This window comes from Astatotilapia calliptera, chromosome 16, assembly GCF_964374335.1.
Source record: "Astatotilapia calliptera chromosome 16, fAstCal68.1, whole genome shotgun sequence".
Lineage (NCBI taxonomy): Eukaryota > Metazoa > Chordata > Actinopteri > Cichliformes > Cichlidae > Astatotilapia > Astatotilapia calliptera.
In genome coordinates this window covers 10840265-10864622 of record NC_137437.1, presented here as the reverse complement: position 1 = coordinate 10864622, position 24358 = coordinate 10840265, and the positions used below count along the sequence as shown (strand labels likewise).

General features: G+C 40.6%; 1 protein-coding gene across 2 annotated transcripts in view; it reads left to right on the top strand.

The window, feature by feature from the left end:
• The window catches only part of dgkg (diacylglycerol kinase, gamma), a 162842-nt gene that overhangs the window by 125843 nt on the left and 12641 nt on the right, over nt 1–24358 (top strand). For both annotated transcript variants that reach the window (XM_080291182.1, XM_026145635.2), the window contains one exon: nt 6192–6393. In XM_080291182.1, the coding sequence (XP_080147308.1) occupies nt 6192–6393 (202 nt within the window). The remainder of the gene's footprint in view (nt 1–6191; nt 6394–24358) is intronic.

Sequence of the window (24358 nt, the reverse complement as noted above, 5' to 3'; positions counted from 1 at the left end):
GGAGCGAGGTTATGAATGGCCTTGAAGGTGAGCAGAAGAAGTTTGAAAATTATCTGGAATTTCACAGGGAGCCAAGGAAGTTCCTGAAGAACAGGGGTGATGTGCTGGTAGGAGGGGGTTCTGGTGATAATGCGAGCAGCAGAGTTCTGAACCAGTTGAAGCTTATGGGGGGATTTTTGGGGGAGACCATGCAAAAGAGAATTGCAGTAGTCAATACGGGAGGTAACAAGACTGTGGACAAGAATGGACGTAGACTGGGTGGAAAGAGAAGGAAGCAATCTGTTCATGTTACGTAGATGGAAGGCAGAACGGGTGAGATTATTGATGTGAGATTTATAGGACAGTGAACTGTCTAGGATGACACCAAGGCTCTTAACCTGAGGAGAGGGGAAAACTGTGGAGTTATCGATGGTGAGTGAGAAATGGTTTGCCTTCAAAAGGTTGGATTTGGTGCCAATAAGGAGGATCTCAGTTTTATCCTCATTGAGCTTTAGAAAATTAGAGGTAAACCAGGATTTTAACTCGGATAGACATTCTGTAAGGGAAGAAGGTGGGAGGGAGGAATCAGGGTTGCAAGAGAGATATAACTGGGTGTCATCAGCAAAACAGTGAAACTGAAGATCAGAGGAACAACCTCCTTCTAAACGTCAGTAAGACAAAGGAGCTGATAGTGGACTTCAGCACTAAGCAGGAGAGGAACTACCAGACCCCCGTCATCAACGAGTGCCCAGTGGAGAGAGTGGACAGCTTCAAATACCTCGGAGTTCACATCACGCAGGACCTGTCATGGTCCTGTCACATCAACACCGTGGTGAAAAAGGCCCGTCAGCGTCTCTACCACCTCAGACACCTGAGAGACTTCCAACTGCCCTCCAAGGTGCTCAGGAACTTTTACTCCTGCACCATAGAGAGCATCCTGACGGGAAACATCTTAACCTGGTTCGGGAACAGCACCATGCAGGACAGACGAGCTCTACAGAGGGTTGTGCGGTCAGCTGAGCGCACCATCCGCTCCGAGCTCCCTGACCTGCACTCAATCTACAGCAGGCGGTGCTGGACCAAGGCCAGGAAGATCGTGAAGGACCTCAGCCATCCCAACAACAGACTGTTCTCTCTGTTGAGGTCAGGAAAGCGATTCCGCTCCCTGAAGACCAACACAGAGAGACTGAGGAGGAGCTTCTTCCCGCAGGCGATACGGTCTCTCAATCACACCACCACACAGTACTGACCCACACATACAGTTCTTACACACACACTGGACATTCTGGACATTGTTTTCACTTCATCACTTAAATCACGCTGCTGTTATTGTGTATATATTTATTTATATTTCTTCATACATTCTTATATAGTTCTATATTGTGTATTTTGTTGTACAGTTATTTTATTTTCAACTTTAATTTATATATTTTATCTTATTCTCCCAGTTAAATTTACCCTTCATTCTAATTTGTGTTGTACAGTTATTTCATTTTTAACCTTAATTTATATTTTATTCCTTCCTAGTTAAATTTACCCTTTTTAATTTTTCATATTTATTTCCTATCTTATTCATAGCCTTTTCCTTTTTTGTTTTCTTTAGGTCACGAGCAGTTGTCCAAGCATTTCACTACATATCGTACTGTGTATGACTGTGTACGTGACAAATAAAATTTGAATTTGAATTTGAATTTGAAATTTGCGGAAGATGGTACCTAGAGGGAGGATGTATATTATAAAGAGAAGAGGGCCTAAAACCGAGCCTTGGGGTACACCAGAGGTGACAGGGAATAGACAAGAGCGGAATGATCTTAGTTGAATAAACTGGGAACGGTCGAGGAGATATGATTGAAACCAGGCGAGGGGTGTGTCAGAGATGCTGAGAGAAGAAAGTCTGCTTAGAAGTACAGAGTGAGAAATGGTGTCAAAGGCTGAGCTCAGATCTAAAAGGACGAGAATGGTGAGAAGACCAGAGTCAGCTCCGATTAGAAGATCGTTAGTGACTTTAAGTAGAGCAGTTTCGGTACTGTGACATGAGCGAAAACCAGATTGAAATCTCTCGTAGATGTTATTATTAACCAGGTGTAAATGAAGTTGAGCTGCAACCACTTTTTCGAGTATCTTAGAAATGAAGGGTAGATTGGAAATCGGACGGAGGTTGTTAAAGTTGTTAGGATCTAAAGAAGGTTTTTTCAGTATAGGAGTGACTAGAGCAGTCTTCAATAAGGAAGGAACGATACCGGTGGTGAGAGAAGAGTGAATGATAGCAGAAATGAGTGGGAGTAAAGAAGAGAGGCAGGATTTCACAAGCCCCGTGGGCATGGGGTCAAGATGACATGTGGCAGGCTTTGATTTACATATGAACTCGGAAATATCAGATAAATCAGGAAGATGAAAAGTGGAAAATGGCTCAAAAAGGAGAAAAGGTTCTGGAGAGGGCGTAGACACAGCATTTGATCTGAGTTGCTGGTGGATGTTATTGATTTTTGTAGTCCAGAACAGCATCAAGGAGTTGCAGGTTTCAGAGGAATAGAAGTGCGGTGGTAAAGCATTGGGGGGTTGAATTAGTTTGTTGAGAACTGAAAACAGAGTCCTTGCATTACTCTCATAAGAACTGATAATACCAGAGTAGAAGCTTTGTTTGGCCTTGTTAATGGAGTCTTTATACTGAAGTAGGTGGTATTTATAGATTTCTGAATCAATAGTTAAACCAGATTTCTTATATTTACGCTCTAGCTGCCGAGCTTTGGCCTTCAGAGCTCGGAGGTCAGAGGTAAACCAGGGAGCAGAGCGAGCGAAGGAAACAGAGTGGGTTTTTACAGGAGCCAGAGAATTAAAGACAGTGCGTAGACAATTATTATAATATAACAACAAATCATCAGGAGTAGAATAGAAGTCCGGAATCTGAACATTGTCCGTAAACTGGTAGTGAGAATGTCCATATCAATGTTCTTGATGTTGCGGAACGAGATGAGACGGGTTGGCTTGGTAGAAGAGCAGCAGAGAGTGAGATTAAATGAAAGGAGGAAGTGGTCAGTTATGGGGATTTCAGTAGCAGAAAGATTCGAGGGAGTAAGACCAGAACAGCAGACCAAGTCCAGGGTGTGTCCTTTAGAGTGAGTAGGAAAGTCGATAAATTGTTTAAATTCAGAGCCTTCGAGACAGGAGGAAAAGTCTCTGGTGAGCAGAAGGTCATTATTGTCCACATGAATGTTGAAATCTCCCACCAAGATCACATTTGGGGAGAGAGATGAAAGATGGGTTAGTAGATTAGCAAAGTCACTGAGGAAGACAGGGTTAGGTTTGGGAGGGCGGTATACAGTAGCTATGATGGTGGGAATGGGTCCAGTCAGCTCACATGCAAGGACCTCTAGAGAACTAAAGGTATCAACCTTAACTGGCAGGACTTTCAAGTGCTGGCAAAAAAGGATCGCGAGACCACCCCCACGACCTGAGCAGCGGGGTTTAGAAAAGTAAACAAACCCCAGAGGAGCAGATTCGTTTAGCTGAGAAAAGTCATCAGGTTGTTGCCAGGTTTCAGTTAAGCAGAAAAAGTCAAACTTACGGTCAGATAGGAGGTCTTGGATGAGAGGTCCCTTACTTGTCAATGAACGAATGTTTAGAAGACCGAAGTTGAGTGGAGTATCTTCTTTTTTGCTAATCGCGGTGGGCGCCCTGGGCAGGTGGGCTAGAGATCGATGGTTGACAGCCCGATCAGGGTTCCTGCGAGGGCAGCGAGCAGCAGACCAGAACGATTTAGTTTCATTGGAGTTATGGAAAATCCTGCGGGACCCGCGATGGATGTATCTCTGGCGAGGCTGGAAAGTGATGCCTGGGTGGTAGTGGAGCTCCACCGGCGACGGGAGCGGCTGTATAGCGGAGCAGTCCAGCCGTGCTATGGTCCGTTGCTACAATCCATTCGATCCTTATACAACCATTGCAAAAGCTTGGTCTGTATAGGCAGCAATAAGTCAGGCTTATTCCTGGTGGGTGTTGGACTCTACCAATGCTGCCCTTTATCACTGATTCTGTTCAGAATTTCTAGCAACAGTAATTCTAGGCATTGCCTAATGATGTAAGGCTTCCACTTGAGCGGTCTCAGAATCTTGGCTCATGTAGATGATGTGGTTCTGATGGCTTCATTAGGTGGTGCCCTCCAGCTCACACTGGAACAGTTCATAGCTGGGTGTGAAGCAGCAGGAACGAGAATCAGCATGTCCAACTCTGTGGCCATGGTCCTCAATCGGAAAAGGGTTAAGCCAGAAGTTTCATCATGTTAAAAGGGAGTTTTTCCATCCTGCTGTCACCAAAACGCTTGCTCACAGTTGGTTTTCTCTGTTTTCCCTGTATTATTGTAGCATCTTTACCTTACAATATAAAGCACTTTGAGGCAACTGTTGCTGTATTTTGGAGCTATAAAATTACATTGAATTGAACTGAATTGCAGATCTACAGCTGTCTATGATGACATATTTTGGAAACAGCCAAAGACTGGGATAAAACTTGCTGGGTTGTTTGGTCAATGTCATTGCCACTGATTCAAAAGTGTAAAAGACAAGTAGTAGAATATTATGTATCCTACAACAGAAATACATAAATGATTACTAAATGGAGTACTTCAATCAATATAGTTAATTGAACTGTGAGTCATGCATAGCTACTTTAGTAGAGTCCAGGAATAAAAATATAGAGCTGGAGATGAACAGAGTAGGTCACCTTTAAAGAGATGCACTCATACTCACTGGTAAAGCCATTTAGGGTGATTATAACTTTTTAAGATGTGAATGTTACTCATAATGAGAGGAGTGAAGAGTTTTGCAGTCAGCTATGTTGTTTCTGCACTCATCAGTGTGTATGTACACTTGTATCAGGTTCCACATGTGCTCCACAGTTTTACACTCACACGCTAGGTGATAGCACGTCTGTGTTGTCTTTGCATGCCTTAGGCACACAGTGAAGTCCAACATGTGTGGCTGCTTTGACTCAGCACTGCTCAGCCGTGCTTGCTGAGTCACAGCAATGTGTTGTTGACATAGGGTGAATTATTTGCTGAATCTAGATGATGTTAGATACATAAATTAGCGTGAGGCTCAGGAGTGCCAAATGGAATGGCTTTCTATCAGTTAATTCCTCTCAATATGTATAGACAGTAGGCCAACTTATTGTGTTTTATTGTTACATCACACAACAGTACACTTGGCCGCTGTCCACGTGATGAATCAGGACAGAATAAATCTCGTAGTCATAACAACCCACTCTATTTATCACTCTCTTATTCTTTTACACGCTGAGGCTGGCAATTTAAAGCATCTGTGACCTTTTAACTCAGTGTAGATCAGCTTAACATGTTAACAAGTTTCAAATAAAACACGTTATTGATTTATTCAGTACATATATATATATCAGTATACATATGTATAGTAGCAATTCACAATAACAGTCATCTCAAATATCACAGTACAGAAACCCCAAAATTCAGACATGTCCCTATGACCAAGCACTTGATGACAGTGGGAAGAAAAACCTCCCTTTTAAAAGGAAGAAACTGTGGAATACTGTGAAAGAGAGCCAGAGCTGAATAAGCTGAAGGCATATTGCCTGAAGGAAACAGCAGTTGCCTGATCCAACTCTTACTATAAGCTTTTTAAAAAAGAATGTTTTAAGTCTGATCTTAAAAGTAGAGATGTTGTCTGTCTCCTGAATCCAAACTTGGAACTAGATCCACAGGAGAGGGAACTCAGCAGAAGCTGAAGGCTCCGCCTCTCATTCTACTTTGAGGCAGTCTAGGAACCATGAATCAGCCTGCAGTCTGGGAGCCAAGTGCTCTGTTGGGGTAATAAGGTACTATAAGGTCTTTAGGATATGGAGGGGCCTGACTATGTCCTGATAATTACTGTGCACATTGAAAAGGTATGGAGAAGGCCTTTTGACAGTAAAACACACTGAAAACATTTCAAATGCATATTTCCAGTTGTAGCATCATTACTATATCTCTGCACAGATGAACTCCATGCATTATGGATGGCTGTTGGGATAAGGCTGCATTGCATATTAATAAATACCCTGGTGTTAGTCATTCTACAGCTTAAATGAAATACAGAAGAACAAAGCTGAATAGTTAGACTTTTGTGTCCTTACGTGTCTGTCATAAGCATGCCATGAAATCTTTTCATCTGTTTTTAAACCGATTACGTCCTTTGTTGCCTCCTCAGTGTGATGGGATCATTTTAGACCTCAGCAACACGTCCTTAGAAGGCATCGCTGTGCTCAACATTCCCAGTATGCATGGCGGCTCCAACCTGTGGGGCGAGACCAAGAAGAGGAGGAACTATAACCGCATGAGCAAGAAGGTTCCTGACAGGATGCCGGCCAGCACAGTCACAGATGCCAAAGAGCTCAAGTTTTGCATGCAAGGTGAGTCAAAGGTGAAGGAGGATGCAAGAAGCCAGAAGCTGTTGAAAGCAAGTGGTGATATGCTTTCTACGCTCAAGATAAATAATTTAAAAGATTCAGATTTCAGAAACTTCAACATAGAAGCAGGCAGCATCAAAGAACAAGGACAAAAACGCTATGGCAAAATGTTTAGCCAGCTTCTTCGAGCTGGCCCTGAGATTGAAATGTGTGCAACTGTGTATGATTCACCTGCAAAACATCTTCAGATTCCCTCACTAACATCACCACAACCATTTGCTCCAAGGCTGACACTACTATGAGTGAAGTGGATGGAGTAGTTGTTGTGCTTCCATTCTGGTGTATACATTTTGTTTGCATTAAGTGTTTTTCAAACAGATTCAATGATGCCACCAACTCACAGTTAAGGCTGTTGTTTATGGGTTTTTTTGTTTTTTACTGTTTTTACATGAATAGTAAAAAAGAGTCAGTGGGTTTTTAACTAACTAATTAGGACACGATTTGCTGTACTTCAAAAGATCTCTTGAGTATCTTAAAGTTGTTACTTTTGGGCTCACAGTTGTGGAGGTGCTGTGGAATTAATTTTGGATTTATTTTCCGTGTGCAAATTTAAAGATAAGTGGGGGCTTAAATGGGAAAAGCACTCCAAAACACATGTGTGACTTAATTATATATAATTTATATAAATTATATATAATATAATTTATATATATATATTTTATATGTATATTTATTTGACAGTGACATTGATATATTTGAAACCGGAGAGAGGAAATCAGCAGGCAGATCAGAGCAGGCATCAAAGACAACAGGTGTGACACTGATTAAGTCGCAAACAGCAAGAAATGAGGAGCTGGGCTGGAGCTGGGTTGCAAAGCGGCTTGCAGATTTGAAGGACTTGTAGGTTAAAGCAGCTTGAGCAGCACAACCTATAATGAGTTTCCTTTTTGACACGAAGAATATCAGCCAAGGCAATAGTTGATGTGGGCTGCCATACAGATCAGCCGATCTGAACTATTTTCCTTTCTACTAAACTACACAGCAACCAAAATAAGAGCACAGCTTTTTAAGGTTCTTTTCACCATCATTGGACAGCAGCAAATAGGAGACAGAGCACAGAGGAAGAAAAACACTGTAAAGGGCCTTGGGCCAGACTCAAACCCATGCTGCTATAGTGACCATGTAGCATATGGTCATCTGCTCAACCCCAGAGTACAGTGTCTTCTTGGGTTACTGAATCAGAGTTTGAGTTAGCATAGGCTTCATACAGTGGACTGAGCCTTTTAGGAAAAATGTCTTAAAACTTTACATAGTAGAATTATAACTTGTAGGAAATACTTTTTACAACTGTTTTGGGCAAACTTATGAAACTGTAAAGCATTTTTCTCTTTTCATCAGATACAGTTTTTATGTGCTGCTGGCACATTGGTATTAAATGTGTTACCTCCAAATATTTGCCCAGATTCGTTCCAAGATGGCTACCAAATTTTGAGATTTGCCTTTAGAAGGTCTTTCTTAAATGCTTGTGTGGTTCTTACACCTCTGTATCACCCAACAACACACTGTCTGTTCAGAGCTCGAGTACTTTAGATCCAAAACCTTTTTTCAAAGAGGAAATATAACAGGTTCTCAATAGAAAATTTAAGAATGTTCTGCTTTTAATAAGAAGGATTGAGTGTAACCTTTCATTGTTCTTGAAGCACAGCTTCCTAGCCATCTGTCGTTATTACAGGCATAAGCTTTTTATTTTATAGGCACATCATCTATGTAGCACCTTTACTAATGCATTCGCCTGTAGAGAGAAAGGACTGAATAGTTTCTATAATGAATCAGCTAGTTTAACTGAAAATCTCCAAATAGCATCAGCACAATCGCTCACCGTCATCCCCTTATGTTTTCTGTCTTTATTAAGACAGAAAATACTTAGAAATAGATGTGCTGTGTATAGGTTCTGTATAGATACTGACGCATAATCTCTCAATGTGCTTTGCAAACTATGCTACTGTAACAATACTGTCACTAGGCTAGTCAGACAGATGGAGGCACTGTGTAGTTGCCAGGAAATAAAGATGCTGTAAAGTATTTCTCAGGACGGTAAATGTAAAATAGATTCATTCTATTTATTTAGTGGCTCCTGGAGTCAGGAAGTGCTGGCATTTAAGGACAGTGACAACCATCAAACATCTGTTATAGATGACTGCTTCAGAATGACCCCAACAATACGTCAGAGAGGAGACAGGAGAAAGCTGAGTAAATAAATAAAGAGAATTATATAAGAGAGACGATACATGCAGACACATTTTTTCAGACTGTGTCCTCAGATCCATGTTACCTTGCAGCCTCTGGGTGCTTTGGATGGTGACTGTTGGATCTGAGACAGTGATGCAATTAACACAAGTTTTCTGACATTGATACGTCCAGGTGGTGAGTGGTCACTATCTGAATGATTCATTTTAGGAACAAAGTTCTTCTTAATTAATGAAGCTGAATAAAAACAAGTACAGTGTTCTCTGTAGATTAGTCATCAAAATAACAACACATCAAACCACTGGCTCACAATTTACTTGGTTTTTAGATTTATTGAGAAAATGATGTCCTCTCCTTCTGGCTTGTCCAAAATGATAAAGCAACTGACAAAAGGTGAGCATAGAGATTATAAAACTATCTGCTGGTTTTATAGTAGACTATTGAAAAACTAGAATGTGATTGTTTAAAATAGAAGCTGTCACGGTCCTGAGTCTAATGACTCAGTGTTTTGTGTTTGTTAACATTATCTTATGTTCTTGTTTATTCTGGTCTTTTGTTAAGATTTGCCATTTGTTAGTTTTCGGTTCGTTACTCCCTCTATTCCTGTTCTGTCAGTTTCGAGTCTGTGTCTCTGCGTGTGCGTTGAGCTCCCTGCTTTACTTTGAAGGTCTGTGTCTTATGTCAGTGTTTTCAGTTTTGTGTGGTCCTCTGTCTCATCTGTGTAATCAGTGTCAGCCGCGTCTCCCAGCTGTTTCCCCTTAGTCCTGTTCACCTCTTCCCCTGCTCGTCATCGCGTCGTCCCTCATCTTACACTGTGTGTTCCGTTTGCTAGCTCGCCTGCCTGTTCACTTTGTTTTGCATTCTCAGTTCAGTTAGTTTTCTGTTCCGATGCAATGCAGCAATAAAGCTGAGTGTTTTGAGTTTACGTCTGCCTCCGTGAGTCCTGCTCTTGGGTCCACCATCCCTGTCTGCCTTCACACAGCCATGACAGAAGCACTCTTCCACATTGCCTTCATTTTGCCTTCCTGTGCATGTGTGTGTGCGTGTGGTTGGGGTAATTGTGTTCACCAGAAGCTTTTGTAACCTCACTGTGACTGTGACCGACTGAGCTCCTTAATGGATGTGAGTGGGCGTAACAGTGTGTGTGATTACCCCCCTTTAGTGGCTTAAAAAAAACTGTGTGTTGGCATTTCAAGTGATTTAAAGTGTAATCTTCTCTAAACACCAAACAGTAATATTAATCTGACTAAGTTGCAACTTTTGGATATAATTAAGAGTTCTTACTATTTTTGTTTTGTTTTGTTAAATCAGCAAGTTACAGTTATATTAAGAGCAAAACAAGGATGTATGAAAGTACCTGAGCTGGAATTTTGGATAGTGTTTGTTTTTTTTCTTTCTTTTATTTGACACTGCTGTCCATGTAACTACACATCATCTTCTTCCTAAGAAAGAACAGTTTATTCAGTAATGCTTTCATAGTTGAAGCTGTGGCTATTAGACCATCTGGATAATGACACTTCAGCTTGCATTGAGTGTTTCCTGAGAAGAGGTTTTTTTTTTCTGCTGCACCACATCGAAGCCTTTGAAGAGTTAAAAACATCATAATAACTTATTTGGGTCTGGAGGACCTTTACCTGTTCTATAATTTATTGAAATATATTTCTATTTAAATTGTTATGAAATAAGTGTGTAAGATTTACAAGCAGTAACCTCTGCAGCTAACAGAGTGAAGCCAACTGAACACGCCCTATAGACGTCAATTTTAACACCCAGCTTTTTTTGGCCTGGAACAAAAAAAGAAGGTTTTGAAATCTACAGAAGGTTGATCCCTTTGTAAGAACTATATACAGTATCATCTTTGCAAGTGCCCAGTTTGGGGAGGTTAAAAAGATGGGTAAGTTTTTGTTACAATGGATTTGACTGTTGTAATTACATGTTTTAGGGCTGTTGCTATGTTACACACATTAGATGTGACAGTTATCTTGACTGTAACGACATGGCAGCTTTTGAAATGTGTGACGGTGACTGACTACCAGCATTACACTTCTAACTGCCAGTGGCTCCAGGGCTGCTGCAATATGGCTAAGACCAGTAACATCTTTATGCATTTGTTTAATGCAAACCAGCTTATGAAATGTGACGGTGTGATCCTTACTGGGAACTAAAAGCTCCTGCAAATGCTGCTGAAAGAAAACACAAGTGTTGTAATGAAACCTTGTGCCACAATAAAAGACTAATTCACATCTGAATGAGTTTTATTTTTCAGATTCACAGTAGAGTCACTAAAATACAGCAGCAGCGTTACAATCTTAATATTAGTGGAGTATTTTTTAAAATACTCTTGGGGCACTTAGTATCTAAAGTGGCCTTAAATATCTTGCATTATAATTTGGAGTTAGAATAATCAAATTTAGTTGTAAATATAATTCCTAAATACATCTTAACCCGAGCAGATAATGATTAGTTATAGAGAACTGACTGGGAAATACTGTTCCAGTGATACTGGCATTATTGTTAGTTTGAAAATGTAATTATTAAATCCATGAAACATCCTAAGTTGTTCATAAGTATTTCTGGTTAACTCTGGTCCTTCATTACTGAGGCATTCATAATTAGTTACACTTTTTTATGCATCATCATGTAGCAACTCCTCACACAGAGAAGTTACTCAATAACCCCTCGTGACTTCATGATTACCTAACCGTAACTCACCATTTATGTTCCCTCATGTAAAGTGAACTGTGTACAGTAGCTACTAAGCAACTACCCAACATAATCTTCACTATTTTTTCCTTAATAGGCAATCACAGACTGCATAACACCCAACAAGTGTTTCACTCATAATGTTCAGACCACATTAATATTCACATCATGTCATTAGGGATGTGTACACCCACTCACAGCTGTGGAGCTGTTACTGACTGAATTTGATGATAATGTTCGGGTAGGGGAAAAAGTGCCTCAAGCTTAATGGCCAGTACATAAAGTTACGCTTTAAATGTGACAATCTGTGTGAGATTGGTTTCTTTTTACTGTTCTGTTCTTTCAGTATAACTTTGCATGTGGTCAGTCTGCACGAAGACTGCAGTCAGAGCCTCCCCTCAGTGGCCACAAACAATAGAAAATAACCCACTCTGTGCTTTCACCAAGGTTTTCTGCATCCATCCCACTTTCGTTTCTTTCACATAAGTCTGCACATCTCTGCTGACTGAACTAAACCTTGTTTCCATGGAGATCTCAGTGCTACACTGAAGCAGAGAGTTCAAAAATACAGGAGAAAAGCTAGAAACTGAAGGAGGAAGAAATGATGAATAGTCACTTTTATGCATTCAGAGTTTGTTATTGCAGTCTTCACTCTCGTCTGCATTTTAGTCCAGTACGGTGTAAGATGGTAAGATTGTTTGCTGAGTTTGCAGTCTTTAGCCCAAACATTGGGGCTGCAGGGCACTGCTCAGTCCACATGTCCAAATATTAGACTTTTACTCTCTATAACTATTTAGACCGCTGTAAATGCAAGAGCACTCAGCTTATGTTGTTAATCTTCACCCAGGGTTTGAACTCCTGACCCAAATCCACAACACCGGCCTCTTACCAAAGAGGTAGCTGTCCTCGCTTGAAGTGATTTTCCTTATCTCATTACACAGACTGACCAGAAACAAAGCCTGCTCCTTTTAGTTGTTGCTGGAGTGAGAAGCGATGTATGATGTGAAATCAGGATTACTATTTATAAAGGATTAATAATAGAAGAATCAGTGATTGCTAACTTTAATCCTTTCCAACATGGGATTTTGGTGCCATTCTCTGTTGTTGTAGACTGGATGATCCAGTTTAACCAAAATCAAAAAGCTAAAAATGTAATAAGAGCTGAGTCAGCACTTCTCTGACAGAGAAGAGTTAACAATATGTAAATCTGTCATGTTCATCAAGATCATAAATAACATAACCTTTTAGGGTTCTTTTTGACTGCATTGCAATGTACAAACATGGACATGGATTGTGCTTTTATTTAGGTTAGATAAACATGCACATACGTCCATGTGTTTCTATTCCAGGTGTTCAGTGGAAAAAAAGTGTGTACCTTTAACTAGCTTCACCCACCATTGTAGTTTATAGCAGAATATGTTTATTTCTTTGTGACTTCATTCACATTGTGCATGCTGGCACCTTTCTGATGGAATCTCTGTTCTCCAGAGCAGTCTCTGGGGATTTAACCTTTATTGAATTACACTCTCCTGCTAATGCGGTTTAGAAACAGGAGTGCTTGAGCTCCAGAGAGAAACTGTGTGCTGGCTCTGCATTTTCTCTTTCTCTGTGTGTGTGTGTGTGTGTGTGTGTGTGTGTGTGTGTGTGTGTGTGTGTGTGTGTGTGTGTGTGTGTGTGTGTGTGTGTGTGTGTGTGTGTGTGTGTGACCTCTGTCGCTGTCTATGCTGCTTGTTTATCATACTATTAACTGTTTATGGCAGTTGCCTTCTGAGGCACAATAAACTAAAGCTTTTAAATCAATTTGCTGTAGATAATGCAATCAGCCAGGGTCACCCAGAGAGAGGGTGGGTGCTTGTAACCCCAGTGATGAAACTTCAGTCCTGTGATTCACCACCTTTGCTACTCTGGTCTACGTTCTATGATTTCATACTAAATAATACAACAATAATAAATAATAGTCACTTGAGTTGTTTAATTGAAAGGGGACCCATACTTTTCTTTATTCTCTGTCATATATATTATGTTACAACGGTGGATGTCCTTGTTCATATTATACACGGTCAGTGTTTTAATATTCTCTGCGAGCCAACAGATCAGGTTACAAGTTGCTGTTCAAGACACTTTTTCTGCTCTCACATCTCTGTGAATATTCACCACACATGTGGCAGACTAGCCTCCTGCTAACTCCATAGTGTTGTATTTAAACCTGTAAATTTGGCCACAAAAACACTGCTTTCAAGAATAACAAGATATTATAACAAAAAACAAAATAACAAAGAAACATATTTAGTGTGTGTATAAGTCATCCCCACAAGCCAAAACACTAAACACTAAGAAAGTCATTTCTGCTAATCCATCTACTGTTTAAATGTTGTAAGTGTAAATGGAGGGAAAAGGCATTCACAGGGTGGATGAACTGAATACCTGCACGGAGGCCCAGTATAAGAGATGACAACCTGAACCATGAATCATTCAAAGCCCTTGCAGAGTGCAAGAGGAAAAATGCAGGAAGAGTAGGTCCTCTTTAAGCATTACCTAAAGGGGACATACTCTGTTAATACTGAACAGTTCTGCTATTAATGATTAAAATGAAAACATTATTCTGTTTGCAAAAATGTAACTCTTGGAGTGCGTGATCGATATTTCTCCAGTTCTTGTACCACTTGTTCGAAACAGACATAAGTTGTAACTAGCTTATGTCTGTGATAGCCTTCTCCTTTTAGCTCATGAACGGGAATGATGAAGCCTTAAGAAGCAAACATTTTGCTTGAGATAGATTAGAATATGGCTTTTTGTTTCTGACTGCCCAGCACAGATTTCACACTTCTGTAGTGACTTTTCCTGCAGCTCTGAGAACTGTTAAAAATGTGTTTATGGTTAAGGCATCGACTGTGAGGCATGCGGCCCCTACCTCACATCCAGCTGAGACCTTTATTGCATGCCAGTGCCAGCCTCTTTCTCCCTTTGCTTCTGACAACCTCTCTGCTCTTACTGTCTAATAAAGCACTTCACACTCAGATACACCTCAAAAATTCAGCCCCAGGTGAGGTACCCATTGACAAAATCAGGTTGAGTTAGTTTACACTTTTGGAAGAACTGTAGCACCACCCTCATGCAACACGACTAACCCAAATAAAATAAGGACCAAGTGTAATTAGGGGATTACAGCGGTAATCTTGTAACGTGCCTCCTTCTGTCCTTACCTCGTCTGGCTGCTGTTCTGACATGAATGTGTAAATTTCACTGATTTAAAGAGGACATAAAGCATTCAAGTTTTGTGTGAGGTGGAGAGATAAATTCAGCTGAGTGAGAGAAGACAGTGAGGGCTGGAGCTGCTGACAGAAACAGGATTCATGTAGGAAGGACATCACCACGCTCCTCCTCCACTTTTATCTCCGCACCATCTTCCCCCTCCCCTGTTTATTTCCTTTATGCTCCTGGATCAAGTTTCCTTAGCTTCCTGCTGCCAATTGCACTGGAAAGGATGCATAAACACAATGTGCATGTGACACGCAAGCTTCTCGTGAAAGGAACTGAAACTATGAACACTGAATGTGCTGGGTAATGGGCAACATTAATCAGTAGCAGCACGTTAATGCAATTATTTTACCATTACTAGTAAATCCAGTTAGATAAAACAGTCCTTGGAGAATATCGGCTTGTTTGCTTGCTGGAAGGTGGACGGATGCTTGATGAAAAAACAAACAAACAAACAACTAAAATACTTTATTTTACTGATTAATTTGCTCTGTTTAGAGAACAGTGGAACAGCCAAATACATACTGTGTGATCAACTAATAGTGTAACTGTGACACTCGTGACATCCAGTAAAAAGATAAAAAATCCTTTTATTATAGTAGAGCGGAATAATACAGGCAGACGGGAAATAAGGAACAGAAAGATGTGACGTGCAGGAAAGTCGGAAAGTACGGGAGCAAACCTTAATGACTGTTTGGTGGCACGAAGCCCGTGTGAAATGCACACATGATATTGGATCGCCCGACGTTTTTAAAACTTTTTCTTGCATCACATGAGGCCAACTGGAGTGCAGATGTAAACACTGTGCTGTGACCCTCAAATGGTTCTAGTCTTTTGTGTTTTTTAAGCCAGTCAGTTGAACAGACCGACTGTTTTTATTTTGTTTCTGTCAGTTCCAGATTTCATCTTTTCTGTAGCGTCGCACAGATCGCACATGAGCTATGATTCATCAGTGACCAACATGTATAATTGATGCCACAATCCAAAATGAAATCACAGGTTTGAGTATGTTTAGCAGCATTCCACCTGTGGCACATTTACATGTATTCTGATAATGCATATTTCTGTGCCTTTTTCCTGACTGACTGGCACATGCAGGCAGATTTCTCTGTGTGTCTGAGATGATCAAATTAACGAAATTGACTATAAATAAGAGCCATGAATAGGAAAAAAAAGTGTTTGAAGTGGAGTATTTAGTGGACTTTGAAGTATTTGGCTCTGATGGATTACAAAATTTCAGTACCAAAAACACAATTAAAAAATGCTGCTCCCCATGCTACCCGTGAAAGAGCGTGACCACATGACCACCAATGTACACACCCTTCAACTCAGATGAAAACACAACTTCACATCTATGCATGTCAGGTGAAACTGAGAGAACCATCTCATTCTTTATAAGGTGACACAAGTAAATAAGTAATCTAAGCAGTGCTTGTCTTCATTCCAGTCTTCTAATGGTACATTTTTTCAAGAGTACATGTAGAAGTTATACCTTTATATCGGTGCAGAGTTTATGTTATGAGCATAACTCTAACCCTGAACCAAAGAAATTTCCGTGCCTACAACTAGCAGAACAGAAAGTGAAAGGGAAATTAACAGTGGGTTTAACGACATAAAAGTAAACTTCCAACAGTTGCCAGTGTTGTAATGTCTGCACCTCTGTCAGTGTTTCAAATTCAACTATTTGCTTTTGTTGATCTAGTATTGCCATAGCAGGTGCATCAAAGCTACAGCACCCACAACAGCTTCTCACGAAAGAGCAGCATTTGAGAGCTTGAGACTGAGAACGGTTTAATAAAGTAGTCTTAAACTGCCGTCAGCTTATTGATTAAAATAATCAAAGTCTGTGTTCCTAGTCGCTACAGGGGCTAAAGTAGCTGTTGGCATTCTCTATTTACCTTAAAACTATAGACTGTTTGCTCAAGATTAAACCCCACGTCACAGAAAATGTGGCTTGTGGCTGTAGTAGTGTTGGAAACTACTCCGTCGTATGAGTCATGTAATATAAATCCTTATTCAGTGACACACACAATTAGCTTGACAATGACAGGATGTAGTCACTGCTGAAAGCTGCTAGTTCAGGTATATGCTGGCCTCCATTCATGACTCGTTTGTTTTCTTTCCCCATTTGTCCGACACTGTGCCTCTCCTCATCCACCCTTCACATCGGAGTTCTCTCCCTCCCCTTACCTCTTCGTTCTTCTTTCCCTGCTTCCCAAGACCCACAATTCCACCGCCACATCTCCCGCCCACTCTGCGCAACAGGAGTCCAGCTGTGACACACCACAAAGGACTCTATTTTTAGGAGAATTGCATCCACACTGCATACTGTTGTGTTCTCACATAACAGAAACAGCAGAGTATAATTACTCTGATCACCCCCACCAGTCTGTGTGGCTGGAAATAGTTCCTGTATGAAGTTGGAGAGCTGCTCAGTGTATGGTGGAGAGCGGATGACCTTTCAGTGATACATTTACTCAAAGTTAATGAATGACAACTTATACAAGAGGCGATCACTGTCGTTCTCCTGGGAATGGAAAACATGACACATTTCTATAAGCTTATTAAAATTGAAGAGGAATATAAAGTGTTCTTTCCCACGCTTGTTTTTCTCCCGTCTGGAAAAATTCTCATGGCTGTTTGTATCTGGACAATGCTGGGACCGAAATATGAAATTTTACCATCTGGGTCCTGACACGTCCAGGCAAGGATTCAGTAGCAGGCTGCGTGTATGTATTTTTGTACTGGATCATAGTAACATAGTGTTCTTTGTCAAACGGCCAAGTGCTCTCCCCTGTACCTTTACCTCTGCTGGGTCTGGCGAGGTGAGCCGCAGTTCCTCTTGACCATCTGCCATAACTCCGACCACCCTCAGACAATAACAGGCCGGCAGTTGAAGGAAGGAGAGAAGGAGAGAAAGTGGGTGGAGGAAGGATACACAAATATGTTTGCTTATAATTATAGTCCCACACCTCTAGCTGATGCAAAACGAAAGCTGCAGCTATTTCAGAAAGGAAACTGTAAATAATCTCTTGGTATAAATAGCTCATTACTCAGATGAGAACAAAAATGACGAGCTTCTTAAAGTCAGCAAAACCATTCAGAAATGATTGTGTGTGAGGTTTTACCACCAGTAAGGTTCGGCATTGATGTTTTGGATGTATTTTGAATAGTTTCAAGCTAAAATAAACAGATTGGGAAACACCATCTTGACATTTTTAAGAACATATCACAAACTAGTTGAGATATCAGGTTCGACTCGTGCGTGGAGGGAATTTGACTTCTTGATGGAGTTATGCAATCTCACACTGCTCTGTTTTCCTCTCTGCTTTACCAAGAAAACAATAACAAAGGAGGATTGTCTCAGTTTTCTTTTGGTCCCCCAAAGTGATTGCTGAAAAGATGCTGGTAGATGCTGTGGACTCGTGGTATCAAAAGAGACCTCAGCCATCAGACGCTTGTGGAGTTTTTGTGGGTTTTTTAAACATTTTAAGGCCTGATTGACTCTGAAAGACACTGCCAATATAACTCTAGCTTCCAGCAGTACTCTCCTCATTCAAATATCCAATGTTGTGATTATGTAAAAGTCTGGTTCAGTGTAATAGCAGCCCTTTTGAAACAGTAATCTCCTGGAAAAATCAAGATACTTGGGCAATTCGGTTTTTTTCGCTTTTAAATGGCTCAACCTCTTGGCTATTTTTTCAAACCCCTACCTGGAAAACATCCCAGATTCTTTCAGTAACAGCTCTACAGCTGAACAGCTTCAGGCTACATGGTTAAAAACACTTTCTGAAGAACAATAAGTCCACTTGTCCTTATCACCAGGCCAATTGCAGGGACTAAAAAATTCCCTCAAAAATTCTCCCCAATCAAGCAAATCACAATAAAGCTGCATCCAAATTCACACAAGCGTATGAAGTTTTCTTTGCTCATGCATCATTAGCCGCTCTTTACAATGCCAGGATCCCCACACTCGCTAGTGAGAATGTAACCAAATTTGGTTGTTTGCTACTACATGTGAGAAAAGACAACTGTAGAACATATCCTGACCTGATCCTTGCAGAAATGCTCAAAGTGACATTTATTTGTAAAATGTGGACTACAGCTAGATTTATTTTAGTTTTCATGTCAGTCTTTCTACTTAAAATGTAATTTAGGCTTCAATTACAGGATATTTTATATTCATTTCCATATATTTATACAGAGTTACAATAGTGGATGCTGATAAACATGTGCAAATATATACTGGGCACCTGTACCTGTGAGCCAAAAGTGCCAAATGCTAAATCCTCCACATCAGACAGATCTTTCCTCTGGACTTGTATGTCTGTGCGATAGCTCGCCCTGTCTAAGGCCCCAACCTCTTGCTGTTTAGACCTTTCTGCTATTGAGAGCAGCAAATCAGAAGAGAGCTATCGTAAAGTTAGGAGGAAGGGAACTAAACCAGCTATTTTCAAAGAGAGAGTAAACTGTAGGACTGCATCAAGTCCCAATATAAGATATATTTTGCAAAGCTCCTCTAATAGATTCCAAGAATACAAATATGAAGCGGGTAATATGTGTGATAGTTGTCCTTTTTTTCTCCTTTTTTCTCATCTTTTCAGTTTAGATGTTTTCATGTCATTAGAGAAAAAATAAGGTTTTCTCAAAAATTCCCCAGAATCAGCATTTCACATGCGTCGTTGTTTAAAATGACTTTTCTGTGGCTTCGTACTGACTGCACAGCAGAGAAAATAGTGCAGCACAGCAGCAACAATTCTCACTGCCCGTTTCTTGGCAAAGCAATGCCATCCCATCCCAGAATGCACTGTAGCTGTGTTATGTAAGAGGCTGTTCTAGTCTATTCTTAGCTCTACCTCACTGAGAAAGTAACAGTGCTGGTTGCCTGAGAGTCAAAAGCGCATAGAGATCTGATGAGGCGGGAATCATCAGTGAGGTGAGAACCAGCACAGTGGGCTATTTTGCCATCAGGCTCTCACACTGGGACACTGGCAGGACGGCATGCCCATTTTTGGTATTTGGAGGAAGTAGAGGTGTAGAGGTGGGCATACGAGCGAGCGGATTTTATTTTTAATACTAGAACAGGAAAGAGATGTATAAATAGTGCTGTTTTAAAAATAGGACACGTCACATTGACAATTTCTAGCTCTTCAAATCTAGCAGGAGACATCTAGGCTGCAACTTTCCTCACAAACCAAATATACACTACAATATGTTCATGTTTACATCCAGACTTCTAGTTAATTCCCATCTGCTGTGCGGCCACTGTTTCACCAGCCCCTGCTTCTTGATCCCCTAGTCTCCAACTGTGCCATTTTTTTCTCGATGGATGTCGAATCCTATTATAATTATTTCCAGGAAAGCTTTGCAGAAGCAGAGCGATGTATGCAGCGAGCATGTGTCTGGGCCTGTGTAGCAGCATGTAGTCACAGGATGATGTAGGATCACGAACATGTGGTCGGGGCCACAGCTGTCATTTAGAGTACTGGGATTTTGTCCTGAGAATGTTTTCTGGGAATTAAGCGTTCTGTAGTGAGACAGATAAATTTGTACTGGATTTGAACTGTAAATAATTTTTTTTGTAAGTGGTAGAATAAAGAAGAATGTATTATATGTCCAACGTGTTATACCAAAACCTTTACATGCTTGCAAAAGGTGAGCTTAGTAAAGAATGACAGGCTGAAGACCAAACCACTGTGAGACATGAGGGGAGTCCATTTTTCCAACTGTTTCTATATTTAACATTGTGTAACATCATATAATTGCATTTGCAATGAAGCAGTGAGAAGGACAACTCAATTTCACACAGTGCAGATTGTAGTAGAAGTTAATATTGCCATTAACTGTAGACATTTTATAGACATATTTAAGAAATATCTAGAATTTAACAATGTATTTATTAGGAAGTAAGTACATTCAGAGATGTTAAGAGGGTTGATTGCAATGATAATCTCTCACTTTTTTACAGCTTGGAACATTCAGTAGCCAAGTACCGCTTAGCTTCCATAAAGGTTTGTAAAGGGCAAACACACAAAACGTATCAGGTGAACAGATTTTTCCTTCAAATACAGTTTTTCTGCTTTGGGCGGCTAAAGAAATAAACCCCTGCCTGCTCTGCTACAACTTCGAGATGATAATTTGAGACTTTGTCATGTATTTATTGGTATTGTTTAAAGAGAGATGTGTGGTGGTGACAGCTGACGTGGCTTATATGTGTCTACTACTCGTTCTTTTTCTGCATCTAAATCTGTATTTGTCACCATAGATGTTCCAGCTGTATTAGTGTACTAGCTAACTCTGCAGAACTTCTATTCTATGCACTCTAGCATCAATAAAAACAGTTAGCCATCACCACACTTTCAATCACTGCATGTACTTGGTATTACACCCATGTATGTGTCAAAGCCAACACCAAAGCTGTGTAATATCCCCCAAAGCCACAGCTACGCTCAGACTCATGAAGTCAATGAGACGGCTGGCCCTTTCAGTATGCTTTTTGTTTGTAAACTGATCTGTTTACTTCTTGTTAGATTGCTTTTTGAATAAACATAGCAAAACAGGCAACTGTATCTGCGAGACCTCATTAACAGTGCAGTCACTGAACTGAATCCCTTGACCAGTTCAGTAACTTTTGGAGCATTTTAATGTAATTATCTGACAAATAACATGGACTGCTGTGTGGTCCACTGCCTCCAGTTGTTTTGGTGTTATTTTCCACTAATTAGCCAATATGTGTGTCTGTGCACTGTACCCATACAGTTTAAGGATGCAGCTATGAGTGGAGGTTTCTGATAGTTCAGTCACATCAGAGTAAAAATGGGATAGTAACTTCTATCCGGTTGTTCAGTGATGACGCGACGAATCCTACTTCCAGGCCTAAAGTAGTCTGCATTTTAATATGGCTTTTGTGTTGTTAACATGTTTAATGTTATGTATTTTCTTCTATTTGATCTCAAAAAGCTCCTAAAACAGTCAGTGAGCCCTGTTGACCTCCCTCGGCTTTTATTACCACTAATCATTTATTTAAGCTCAGTTTTTAAACCCTTAGGATGTAACTACAGCCCAGCCCATGCAGCAGTATATGAATGACTAACCTCGTATTGTGGATGGATTATCTCAGTTGTTCTCCTGGCTGAAGTTTGGTCCTTTTACAGCATCCTGCCATGCGATTACATTTGTTCCTGACCACCGAGAACACTCACGTTAACTTTTATCGAGTGGAAAAAAAGTTAGCTTGTTTATATTATGCTAACATAGCTGTGTCGCTAGCGGTCACGTAGCACATCATTATATACCAGCTAGCCAAACTTCAGTAACCCTACAAACGTCACTGCTGTTTAGTTTTCTGTCTTCATTTATGCTGGAAGTGATAGCAGAGCTGTACGTTTTAATTTGTTTCCAAAACCCCGCAGTCAGGACATGCTATATTGTATTTAGATAGAAGCTAGCGAGCTAACTTCCTGCTAACTTCTAACTCCGTTAAATGTCATAAATTCCGTTTTCATGGATGCCTGGATGTTAAACTCAATTGTTACACCTGGTAGAGCAGAACGCTGATCATTTTATTAAAGATGAAAGACTTTAGACAGTTTTTCAACTCTCAGTAATGCCACAGTGATCGTTTGATATATGGACCTGCAGCGGAGTTTAGGCCCAGACATGGCTAGTGACGTCAGACTGAACAACCGGATGCAAAGAGGTAAAAAAAAAAAAAAAAAAAAGCAAAACAAAACAAGTATTTTTTCATATTCAGCAAGTAGTTGTGGCAACCATCTGCTCACACAGAAGTTTAGCATTCAACACTCTCTGCCTCTGGACTTTCAGTCAATTCCACTATTTATGGAGGAATTTACGAATTTCTGTTTCAAACCCATCACCGTATTATCTCAGATGGCATGTAATTGCCAACTGGACTCCATTCAATCGCAGACTGATACTGACTGATGTTCTGTCTCTGTCTTGTCACACGCCAGTGTGTGTGAGCAGACTTGTATTCGTAAGGTTTCTCCATGTAAGTGTCTAATAGTGGGTGTGGGGAGCCATAGCCCTGCCCTCCAGGACATGAAGCAGGCATGGAGGAGATCTAGAGGCCCACCAGGGGCCTGGTGGTGGGGGGGTTGGTTCAACCAGCAGCCACAGTGCAGAAGCCACAGGGGGCCGCAGCCACAAGCCCCCAGGATCCTCCGGCTTCCGACTACAACAGAGCGGACTGAGCCCCCGGCCCTGAGACACGAGATCCAAGTGCCCTCCACACCCTGGAAGGGGCCCGACACAGAGAACCACTAATGCACCGGCGAGCTAGTTTCGTTCTTAAAGATGTTGATGTAGCAAGCAGACACATTTTGTTTGCTAATTAGTGCCAGTAACAGACTAATAAAACCCTCAAATTAAGCACAAAATTCCCCCCCCCCCCCCCTCCACAGACACACACAGACACTTTGCAGCCGAAATTTCCTAATTTTAACATAAATATCTTTTAAATTTTTATATTAACACACATATTTGCACGTAATGAACATAATGAAAGACTCACTTCTTTTCCTCACATGAATTTCACAAATGCATTTACAGGCAGGCTTTTAATCCTTACCGGGACTCACAAAACTGAAATACAGTCTTTGAGTGATTTCTAAATGTGCACTCTTTACTCTGCTCTGACATTTTCTTTTGAATTGTCCTCTTAAATATTAAAGAGTACCAGTGAGTCAGCACAGACGTTTTCCCCGATAAAGTCTTATAATCATCATCGTCGTCGTCGTCTTTGGAGCACTTTGCAAATACCACACATGCACCAACACATGGGAGTGCTTGCATTACTCAGCAGGTATTCTAATTTCACCAAAGAACTGGTAACTATTCTTTTTTTTAAGTAGATGCAAAAAGCAAGATGAGAAATGTTGCAAAACCAGTTCCAGTCCACAGTGGAGCTTTTTACCCTCAAACTGTAAATCTATATTAGCAATTAATAAGATCCATAAGATTTGTTACTAGAATATTTTTAATGACTTATCAGGTCTTTTCCTTCATCTGTGATATATTCATGATCTAATGTCATTACTGACAGGTTAATGAAAATCAAAAATGATACAAAGAAAATTTCATTAGACAATTTTTATGTTATTTCTACAAAATGATTTATTTTCAATACTGCTAGAAACCTAAGTTTTAGATGATGAACTAGTGACTCCAAAATCCTTCAGTCAACATGACAATTCAAATGAAGTCATCAGTAGACAGGTTACATACTGCACCACCTTCTTTCGTAAAATCTTCCACACATGAAATTTTATGAGACTTGTTTTGGGTCCTGTGGCCTTTTGCCAAGCCCATTTCCTCTTCAGAGCAAAGAAGAAACACGAGCACTTCCTGTTTGTATTTTGAAATAAAACCAGCAGGGTCAACATTGTTCAGACCGTATCAGACAGACGGAGCCCTAACAGTTTCAGCTTTGTAGGCTGGCTGCAGGAGTGAGATGCTCGGAGAACGGTTCGACGCGCTCTGTGGGTGCTGTTGGCAGACATTTGTTCTTCACTCGTGCACAGAAGCAAACTTTGCTGGAGCCTTCACATCAAACATTATTTATCTACTCTCTTTGTACTTTGATTTTTTGTACCTTTTCCCCACCATTAACATTTGGAATATTCAACCTTTGCAGATATTTAGCGGAGGCTTCGACTGACATTAAGCTGTTGAGTCAGTGCAACAGCATAAAGGCACTCAGGAGAAACCCAGTGCCTTTTGTATGCATGAGCAATGACTG